The sequence below is a fragment of the Panicum virgatum genome, chromosome 3K, assembly GCF_016808335.1.
Source record: "Panicum virgatum strain AP13 chromosome 3K, P.virgatum_v5, whole genome shotgun sequence".
NCBI classification, from domain to species: Eukaryota; Viridiplantae; Streptophyta; class Magnoliopsida; order Poales; family Poaceae; genus Panicum; species Panicum virgatum.
In genome coordinates, this window is record NC_053138.1 from 14,243,627 (window position 1) to 14,254,079 (window position 10,453).

The 10,453-nt window shown below is 40.7% G+C and overlaps 1 protein-coding gene across 1 annotated transcript; it reads left to right on the forward strand.

Annotated features, from left to right (window-relative positions):
• The first annotated feature begins 138 nt into the window (after positions 1–138).
• Positions 139–9,451, forward strand: LOC120697729 (RNA cytidine acetyltransferase 1-like). Its single transcript, XM_039981041.1, has 25 exons — positions 139–407; positions 531–702; positions 792–914; positions 1,068–1,235; positions 1,433–1,543; positions 1,630–1,763; positions 1,841–1,934; positions 2,009–2,107; positions 2,947–3,083; positions 3,159–3,253; positions 3,359–3,482; positions 3,564–3,651; positions 3,796–3,895; positions 3,982–4,034; positions 4,719–4,895; positions 4,982–5,019; positions 5,357–5,444; positions 6,975–7,154; positions 7,241–7,349; positions 7,561–7,630; positions 7,702–7,849; positions 7,994–8,122; positions 8,211–8,336; positions 8,490–8,555; positions 8,901–9,451. The coding sequence occupies exons 1-25, from the start codon at positions 211–213 to the stop codon at positions 9,144–9,146; spliced, it is 3,072 nt and encodes a 1,023-aa protein (XP_039836975.1). The 5' UTR covers positions 139–210; the 3' UTR covers positions 9,147–9,451.
• Positions 9,452–10,453: the final 1,002 nt, after the last annotated feature.

Genomic DNA, 10,453 nt, shown 5'->3' on the forward strand with positions numbered 1-10,453 from the left:
AGTGCCCCCATATATTTCAACTAGGCAATCTTAACCGTCGAATCAGCCTCGATCCCGCCGTCCGTCCACGCTCCCATCACCACCCCTTCTCCGTCCTCCCGCCCCCGCTTTCTCTGATTTCACGCCGGCGGCAAAACCCCCCACCCACCCCCACCCCCCAGCCCTCGGAAGCACCCGCCGCCGGCGCCACCTGATAGAACCAGCGGCAGGATGAGGAAGAAGGTGGACGTGAACATCCGCACGCCGATCGAGAATGCCGTGCGCCGGCGGCAGCGCTCCATGTTCGTCATCGTCGGCGACAAGTCGCGCGACCAGATCGTCAACCTCAACTACCTGCTCTCCAAGTCCCGCGTCAAGTCGCGGCCCTCCGTCCTGTGGTGCTACCGCGACAAGCTCGAGATCAGCAGGTAATGAATGCCCTTGCTGCCCGCTGCTTCCTCCGACGCCGCCGCACGCTTGCTTGCTGTTGGGCCGGTGAATCGGTCGGTGCTGTATTACTTACTAGTCGTCGATTTCATCTTGTACCTTAGCCACAAGAAGAAGCGCGTCAAGCAGATCAAGAAGCTCATGCAGCGGGGGCTCATGGACCCTGAGAAGGCCGACCCGTTCTCCCTCTTCCTGGAGACCTCTGACATTACATACTGCCTCTACAGAGACTCTGAGAGAGTCCTTGGCAACACCTTCGGCATGTGCATACTGCAGGTTCCTCCTCAAGCTTCCCTTTCCTTGCAATTGGGGTTCTCTTCCTGGCTTGCTTGTTGCTGAATTTTCTTCTGCTGTTGATGCTTTAGGACTTCGAAGCGCTGACACCCAACCTTCTTGCGCGAACCATTGAGACGGTCGAGGGTGGTGGTTTGATCATTCTGCTGCTCCGTTCGCTGTCCTCGCTTACCAGCCTTTATACCATGGTCATGGTGAGCTTCATTTCTCCTCTGCGTTTCAATTTCATGGTGAACAGGATAGGTTTTTCGTTTTTTTTGGTCATGATGATGTCTATGTAACTTCTATACTCCTAAACCCATTCGTGCGGATTAGACCTTTGAGTTGGGCTCTTCCTGTGCCAACAGGATGTCCATGAAAGGTTTCGAACGGAGTCTCATACTCAAGCAGCTGCGAGGTTCAATGAGAGATTCCTGCTGTCAATAGGAAAATGCGAAGCATGTGTTGTGATGGATGACGAGCTTAACATTTTAACGTCTCTCACGAAATCTATAAAACAAGCTACAATCAATGAGGTATGGGTGCATAATTCCATTTTTATTGGTATGTTAAGCATTCCCTTTTTAATTGTCATTCTAATAGGACCTTTTCTCTGTTCCCCTATGAATGCATCTGCTGAGGTTTCCAAGTTCTGCTGAATCTTCAAGATTTTGTTTCTGCAATTCTGATCATTTGATTCCTCTTTCGTGTACATATTTTACCATGCCACTAGGATTCTGAGGGATTGTCAGAACGGGAGAGGGAGTTGAAAGATCTCAAGGATCAATTTCGTGAAGACTTCCCTGTTGGTCCATTGATTGGCAAGTGCTGCACAGTAGATCAGGTGCAACTCTATTATAATGTTGTCAATATTCTCACCAAAAAAATATCTTTCTTGTGTCATATGTTGAAACTTAAATTCACTTGCAGAGTAAAGCTGTCATCAACTTCCTTAGCTCTATTCTGGATAAGACGCTGAGGAGTACGGTTGCCTTGCTTGCTGCTCGTGGACGTGGTAAATCAGCAGCCCTTGGTCTTGCCATTGCTGGAGCTATAGCAGCCGGGTAAAGTTCAACCTGTTGAAATCCATTGTTTAGTTCAATGTGCCATCTTATTTAGTTCTAACCATTTGACTTCTTAGGTATTCAAATATATTTGTCACCGCTCCAAGTCCAGAGAACTTAAAGACTCTGTTTGACTTTGTCTGCAAGGGAATAAATGCATTGGAGTACAAGGTGCTTTTCTACTATCTGCTTTTGTTGTTAAAGTGTGACCACATGTTCATGATACTTCATTTTTCCTCTTTCAGGAGCATTTGCATTATGATGTGGTGAAGAGTGCAGATCCAGAACTCAAGAAAGCAACGATTCAAATAAATGTATATAAACAACATCGTCAGACAATCCAGGTAAATACTTGATTGCTGCCAACCCTACCATTTCAGTTCAAGTCATATTTGAAGCATCCGGGAAGATGCTTCTTGCAGAAGCTCACTTCTTGAGAAGTTGGAGGTGACTTCAGCACATGTATACAAAAGAATCTTAGCCTTCATGTGAAACTGTAGGAGTTCTGGAGTTGTGTCCCATATGGGAGGGCTTCATTTTTTTTTTGCTTAGTCTCATTTCCTTAGAGAGTGCAAAAAATAATTACTTCTCAAGAAGCCATCACTCATAACTGAGCAAGAGAAGTGCACATTTTTAATTAGTGAGGTGATGATCATAATAGGCTATACTTGAGTTGTTTCCGTTATTAATTGTAGGAGAAAGGCAAAGAACAATCAACATAAGCCTATGCAGTTGATCAGATGGTTGGGTTTGAACATATGCTGTGGTGGGTGGGTCTAGAACAGAAAGCAATTGATGCATTTTCGCTAGTATAAAATATTTTGCTCTTTGGTTACTTGCTGCCTGGTGGAGATTATGGTTTCACTATGCTTTCCTTATCCATTTGGCAATTGATAATGTAAAAAAGTGCCTGCATTATCTTATTGTTTTTTTGGTTCATAAAAATGTTGAATCCACCACACTTATACATCAACTTGAACAATTGATCGCTATGGATGAAGAAACATGTATCCTATGACTGCATAATGTGATTTGTGTTTCATTTCATTCCAAGGGAAAGATGTATCCTTGAACTTATATTTTCCCTATCCACCTTGAATGTGTATCCATGAAGAAATCCAATTTGGAACTCACCTTGCTTAATATCAATGTACCTGTTTCTTAGAGTTGCTATTGTTTGCAGTATCTGAGACCACATGATCATGGAAAGCTTTCTCAAGTTGAACTCCTTGTTATTGATGAAGCTGCTGCCATTCCATTGCCAATTGTTAAGGCCATGCTTGGTCCATACCTTGTTTTCCTGTCTTCTACTGTCAATGGGTATGTTTATTCAGTTACTAATAATCTGGTACAATAAGTCACCAGGGTATTGATCAGGATTGTTTCATGTTGAAGGTATGAAGGAACAGGGCGATCATTGTCTTTGAAGCTTCTCCAGCAACTAGAATCCCAAAGCCAACCATCTACTCAATCTAATGGATCTAATTCAAGTAAGAGCTGTTTAAGTTTTCATCTTTTTAATGAACTACTTTTGGAAGAAACTTCCATGTTTCTTGTCATTTTGCATTTATTGTCTGCTTTGTTTAATCCTGTAGGTAGGCAGTTTAAGAAAATTGAATTGAACGAATCTATTAGATATGCCTCTGGTGACCCTATTGAGACATGGCTTAATGGCTTACTTTGTTTGGACCTTGCAAACTCCATTCCGAATATTAGTAGGTGAGCATCTTCCAAATACCCCCTGTTTTTACCGTTCCAAGTTTGTATCATGTCTAACAAAGAATTCTGGTGCCTTATTAGGCTACCTCACCCAAAAGAATGTGATCTGTATTATGTCAACCGGGACACACTTTTCTCATATCACACGGAGAGTGAGATATTTTTACAGGTACAGATAAATTATGTTCCATTTTCGGCTATCCCTTCATATATTTGGGAAATTAGCTCACTGATACTTGAAAGGAATTATATAAACTGAAGGGGAATATATTTCATCTTTCTAAATGGATAGTGCTCTCCTTGATATTTTCAGCGGATGATGGCACTTTATGTTGCTTCCCACTACAAAAATTCACCTAATGATTTGCAATTAATGGCGGATGCACCGGCCCATCATTTGTTTGTTTTGCTTGGTATGGAACGAGCCTCCTGCACTACAGTACCTTTTCGGCGTGGTAATATTATTGTGCGGTACTTATTTTTTATCTTTGTTTGATAGGCCCTGTTGATGAGTCCCAAAACCAGCTCCCAGATATTCTGTGTGTAATCCAGGTGTGTACTTGAGTTAATCTTGCAGGATACTATTTTGAAATTTGCTCCTGATTCTTCTTCTCATTGTTATTTTTTGTTCTTTGATTGCACAGCACTGATCACATGAAACATTGTCACTACTTGTTTTTTATTGTACTTATCCCGCTATTTTATTGACCTAATTGACTTTTCTTTGTTGATTCCCTGTGGACTCAAATTTCTGCACATATCAACCTAGTCGTAGAACCTCTCAAGCAATGCTCATTTTTTTATTGTATATTATATATATGCACACATCGCTGTATCAGTGTTTTTTTTGGAAAAAAATGTTGTGTTTGCTGTGTTGCACATCAATATCCTTACTGGGGTATATTTTTGCAGAATCTTGTCTCTTCTACTTTTGTGCTTTGATCGATTTTGTCATTTGTTTGCTGATAATTCTTTAAGCTATTGTGTACATGGGAACTTGTCAAATGATTACTAGTCTTAAGATTAGTAATGAGAACTAGCATTCTTAGCTGTTGGATTCACTCTAATCAAGCACCAAAGTCACGTATAATTTTCATATTCCACCTTGATCTACACTGTGCAAGTTTGATCTTGTTCTTGAGACTTCTTAAATGGTCCATTTTAAGGTTATTTCATCTAAATTCGCCATGTAACTCTCAAATACTAGTTATGTAAGATTTTTATTTGTGTTTTCAGGTTTGTTTGGAAGGGCAAATATCTCGAAAGTCAGCTATGAAAAGCCTAAGCGAGGGTCGTGCACCTTCTGGCGATCAAATACCTTGGAAATTTTGTGAACAGTTCCAAGACAATGTATTTCCTAGTCTCTCAGGAGCTCGGATAGTGCGAATTGCTGTCCATCCTAGTGCCTTGAGGGTAATTTTTTTTTTCCTTTATATGTGGCTTGGTTTGCATATGTTAACATCATTCTATGTCTTATAAATGTTCATCGCTTAATGCAGCTTGGGTATGGTTCAGCTGCTGTGGACCTTCTAACAAGGTACTCTCCTTTACACTGATTTAGTTTGCATTTGTATGTCATATATGATTATTGGTGCTCTGATCCTGATTTTAAATTATACTCTTCTTGACACTGATTTAGTATAGGGATTATTGGTGTCCTGCTTCTGGTTCCAAAACAAACTCAATATTTACAGTTGCAGTCTCAACCATGGTGGCACTTTTTGACATGCGCAATTTTTATGCAGAAACATTTCTCGGACATATTCGTATATCATTATGTGTTATTTTATGAAAAGGGCCGATAGCTGAACTAAGGATTCATCTTTTGTAGCTCTTATCATGTTATTTGACCAGTACCTTTTTTTTCATTGAAGGTACTATGAAGGGCAAATGACTCTATTTGCTGATGATGATAAGGAAACTGAAGAGCCTGAAGTGAAGATTACTGAAGCTGCAGAGAAGGTTCAAATTTACAACTATATTTATGCAACGGTTCATTTTTATGTCTTCATTAAAAAAGTTCAAAATAACATGAAATAGCACAAGTTTGCAAAGAAACTTTAGATATATTTCAAATCTTGAATCTCTTGCTAATCTTTAACTCTATGACACTAATTAGGAAAAATATATTTAATACACCAATATATCGCATAGAAAAAGAATCGCGTTTTCATTTTTGTCTACCGTTTAGTCTGGAGTATATGATTGTTTACCAGGTGGTGGCACAGTTTTTTCTTCTTGGGGTATGGTTATATCCATACTGTTATACAGTCATACTGTTGTACTTTGTCCATATTTATGCATATTGCATACTCAACTTTGAGTCAACCAATGCACTTGTTGAATGACCTCAATTCAATATTGAATTTGTTGTATATTGCCTAGTGAATACATGATTACTGAATTTGTTATAGTTGTATGCATTCAATATTTGTTACTGTTATAGTTGTATATTGCCTAGTGAGATCCCTTGGTGTATGCTCTTTGCTGATGATGTGGTGCTAGTTGACGAGAATAGGGCTGGGGTTAATAGGAAGTTAGAGCTGTGGAGACGCACGTTAGAGTCGAAAGGGTTCAGACTTAGTAGGACCAAGACCGAGTACATGATGTGCGATTTCAGCGCGACTAGGCATGAGGGGGGAGACGTTAGTCTAGATGGGCAAGTGGTGGTCCAGAAGGATACTTTTCGGTATTTAGGATCGGTGCTACAAAAGGATGGCGACATTGATGAAGATGTTAGGCATAGAATTTCAGCTGGCTGGTTGAAATGGCGGCAAGCTTCTGGCATCCTTTGTGACAAGAGGGTGCCACAAAAGCTAAAAGGCAAATTCTATAGGACAGCAATTCGTCTGGCGATGTTATACGGTGCTGAATGTTGGCCTACAAAAAGGCGACATGTCCAGCAACTGAGTGTAGCAGAGATGCGGATGTTGCGGTGGTTTTGCGGGCACACAAGGAGGGATAGAGTCCGGAACGAAGTTATTCGGGATAGGGTCGGGGTGGCACCAATTGAGGAGAAACTTACCCAGCATCGGCTGAGATGGTTTGGACATGTCCAACGAAGGCCTCCTGAGGCGCTGGTGCGTAATGGGGTTCTTGAGCGGGTCGGTAATGTAAAGAGGGGTAGAGGTAGACCTAAACTGACGTGGGATGAGTCGGTTAAGAGAGACATTAAGGATTGGAATATCTCTAAAGAGATAGCTTTGGATAGGAGCGCTTGGAGACTAGCTATCAATGTGCTTGAACCTTGAACTTATTTCTTTCGGGTTTCATCTCTAGCCTACCCCAACTTGCTTGGGAAAAAAGACTATGTTGTTGTTGTTGTATGCATTCAATATTTAGCGTTGCATATATGGTTCTGTTTAATTGTACAATCAATTATATTATTATTATTCCACTGCTGGCACTAATATGCTATCACTGAATTTATAAATAACATCAGCACATTAATTAAGGGTACAACAAATTTCAACTTGTTATATGTTGTTTCAGGCTTCACTGCTAGAAGAGAACATAATACCTAGGGCAAACCTTCCGCCACTCTTTGTTCATCTTCGTGAACGTCGTCCTGAGAAGCTCCATTACCTTGGTGTATCATTTGGACTGACACAAGAACTTTTCCGCTTCTGGCGGAAGCACAACTTCTATCCATTCTATGTGGGCCAGATTCCAGTAATATATCTAACTTGACCTGCCATAGCAGACCAACAGTTCTTCACGCTTCACCTTCTGTTGTGCTTATTGTTGTCTTTTTTCAGAGTGCTGTTACGGGTGAGCATACCTGTATGGTTTTGAGGCCCTTAAATAGTGATGACATTGAAGTTAGTGAGTCAAACAAATGTGGATTTTTGGATCCATTTTATCAAGGTATGAAATTCTTCCATGTATTGTTTGATATCATTTGCATTTCTAACTGAAACTGCTTAGTATGCTTCACCTGAAATTCCATATTTTTATGGGTTCTAATCTTTGTAATATGTAGATGTACAAGATGGCATACTTGCTATTTCTTTTACAGCCTTCATCTGTTTTAGGCTTATTTTTTGGCACACTAACTAAGTTTGAAAGCCATATTCAGATTTCAGACAAAGATTCAGGCGGCTATTGGGAACTTCTTTCCGGCATCTCAATTTTAAGCTTGCAATGAGGTATGAACTTTCAAACTATTGGCACAATGAATTTGACAGTATTCTAATTTTCTGTTTGGTCTATTTCCTAGTGTCTTGGCTTCGAAGATTGATTATTCAAACCATGGATCTTCAGAATATGATAACAATAGTGCATCAAAGTTGTTGGGAGACATGCTATCACCACATGACATGAAGCGGTTAGAAGCATATTCAAATAATTTAGTTGATTATCATCTGGTAAGAAATGCAATTATCTATTCAAGAAGATCAAGTTTATGCAGTTTTAATGCATGTGTAGAATTTATTCTTCTGGAGTGCTGTAAAATATTTGCTTTATGCACCTAAGAGATCATTCCAGATTTAATGCCCTTGGTACTGTAGATTCTGGATCTTGTCCCTATTCTTGCACACCAGTATTTCTCGGAGAAGCTTCCAGTATCGTTGCATGGTGCCCAAGCAGCTGTTTTGTTTTGTATGGGTCTGCAGGACAAAGACATAGGCACTGTAAAGGTTAGCTCCGGTTTAATTCCAATTACAGAGAACTTAACATTCTCATCAAGATTATTCACAACTGTTCTCTTAATTTCTGTACTGACAGGAAGAACTGGGGATAGAAAGGGAACAAGTTCTGTCTAACTTCATCAAGACAATGAAGAAGTTATATGGTTACCTTCATAACATTGCAGGAAAAGAAATTGAAGCAACGTTACCTCGACTGAAGGAGGTAAGCATGTACATTTAGTTTCATGTTGTAAACTTCATAATTCCATGTAATAGTTCCATTTCAAAGTTGGCATCATGCTGTATTGGCAGGCTAGCCGGTACACATTACTATAATATAATGGAATTTGTTTTTTTTACAAACTTTGTTTTCCAGATTGAAATGCCCCCTATTAGCAAATCAATGGATGAGGATCTTGCAGAAGCAGCCAAGGAAGTAGAGGTGAGAATTCAAATCATCATCACTTAATACTTTTAAATTCCATGAACCACAGTGCACCTGCACCACTGCACCCTAATTAGATGCAAGCACATTGACACTACAATAGGTAGAAGAGCAAGATTTTTGTTTATTTTTATTTTTTTAGAATTCAGCAAAGAGCCAGGTTCTGTCTCTCTTTAAGCAAAAGTCGAATTTCAGCCCCAGTATAACCACAACTATACGATTTTGATCCATCTTTCTATATATAGAGCCATAGAGGCAAGGCAATCATGTGATTGTGTCATGCATGAAACCAAACATGTAGACTTTTCCCTATATTGACACTTATGTTTGGGCAAAACACAGGAAAAGAGAAGAGCCGCAAATGAAGCTCCTGTGGACCCAAAATTTCTGCAGAAGTATGCAATCGATGATGATGACAATGAAATTGAGAAGGCCCTAAAGAGTGCCAAGGTGTCTGCAAGCGGTGTTATTAGCGTGAAGTCCAACAAATCGAAGGCAGACAAGAAAGAGAAGCACAAGGAGACGGGCAAATCCAAGAGGAAAGGAACTGATGCCAGCAGATCCGAGTCAAAAAAGAAGAGGGCCTGAGATACCCCTTGAAGTTGGGTCTGTCGAACAATTGGCCCTACCCTATTGTCGGAAACCACGACGGTGCTTTGATCTGATAGAAAAGGAGGCGATGAACAGAGGTGGGGTTGAACATGGCCAATTCTCTTGTAGCTGTCTACCAATTTTGATGTAACATTTCATGTTTTAGAACACAGTATTCGCTGTGTCTTGACTGTCCTACAGTTTATTTTTGTAGAGGACAAAAGAAACATCTTACTGCTTCCTAGTTTGATCAACTGCTGATGTTATATGATAGTATTATATTAGATTGCTTTTGCTTTGCTGATTTACCTGGAGATGTCGGAGATGCTGGTTTGTCTACACGCCAAACCTGCCGAAATACTTATTCAGGTTCGACAAACCCGCTTGCGTACCAAGAGGAGCAATTTTGACAACAAATTGGTCCAACATATACTTTCTACATGCTAGCGATTCACTGCTTGTCATTAGAACAGCAACAAGGCATCTACTTATTCGAGCCGCTTGACTTGAAAATTCTGCTGTAATCGGTTTTGTTACATGGAGGCGTCCCTGATAAACGGAGGCCAAGCAGCAGCAATGCCCAAGGACGAAGACATGGCACTTAATCGAGATGGCAGAGCAACTTATCGATCCAGCAATCACCTGCTGCACAAACTTTTGTGAGGAAATGCGAGGTTTACCTGGGAAAAATATCCATGAGAATCACGTCACTTTCTAACGTATCAGAAGAATTACTCTTCTAATAAATTCCAAAAGCCAGCACAGGCACTATCATTCCCTTTTCCACCAAAGCAATAAAATACCAACTCGTCCTAGTTAGTAGTACATTAGCACCTCACCAAACGCCACAACCCTACAATTAATCGACCAATCGGTCTATCGACGATCCAAAGCTCCCGAGACCCACAGCCGACAGAAACAAATCAATCCCCGTTGGTGGCTTGGTGCACCAGCAGCTCCTATTTGTGAATCATTTGATCTCTCCAATCTAATTGTGAAAATAGGATGAAACTATTTTGCCAAACGATTTCTAAAACAGCTACAATTTCATCAGAGAAATCGCTACACCAGATAAGTCGGAGCTGGAGCCAATTTTAGAAGAGCCGAGCCCTGTTTGACCCTCAATCCCCGATGCCGCACCAGCAGTTCCTGACCAACCTACCCGTTACACACCCAAGCAGACGCGGAAACGGAGGGCGCGTTCCTCTCGAACACACACAAAGCACGACGACGACGAGGTCTGCTCTGTTCTCTGAAAACTCTGAAAAAAACTCGCCAAAAAAAACGAAGAAAAGGAAGCGGCG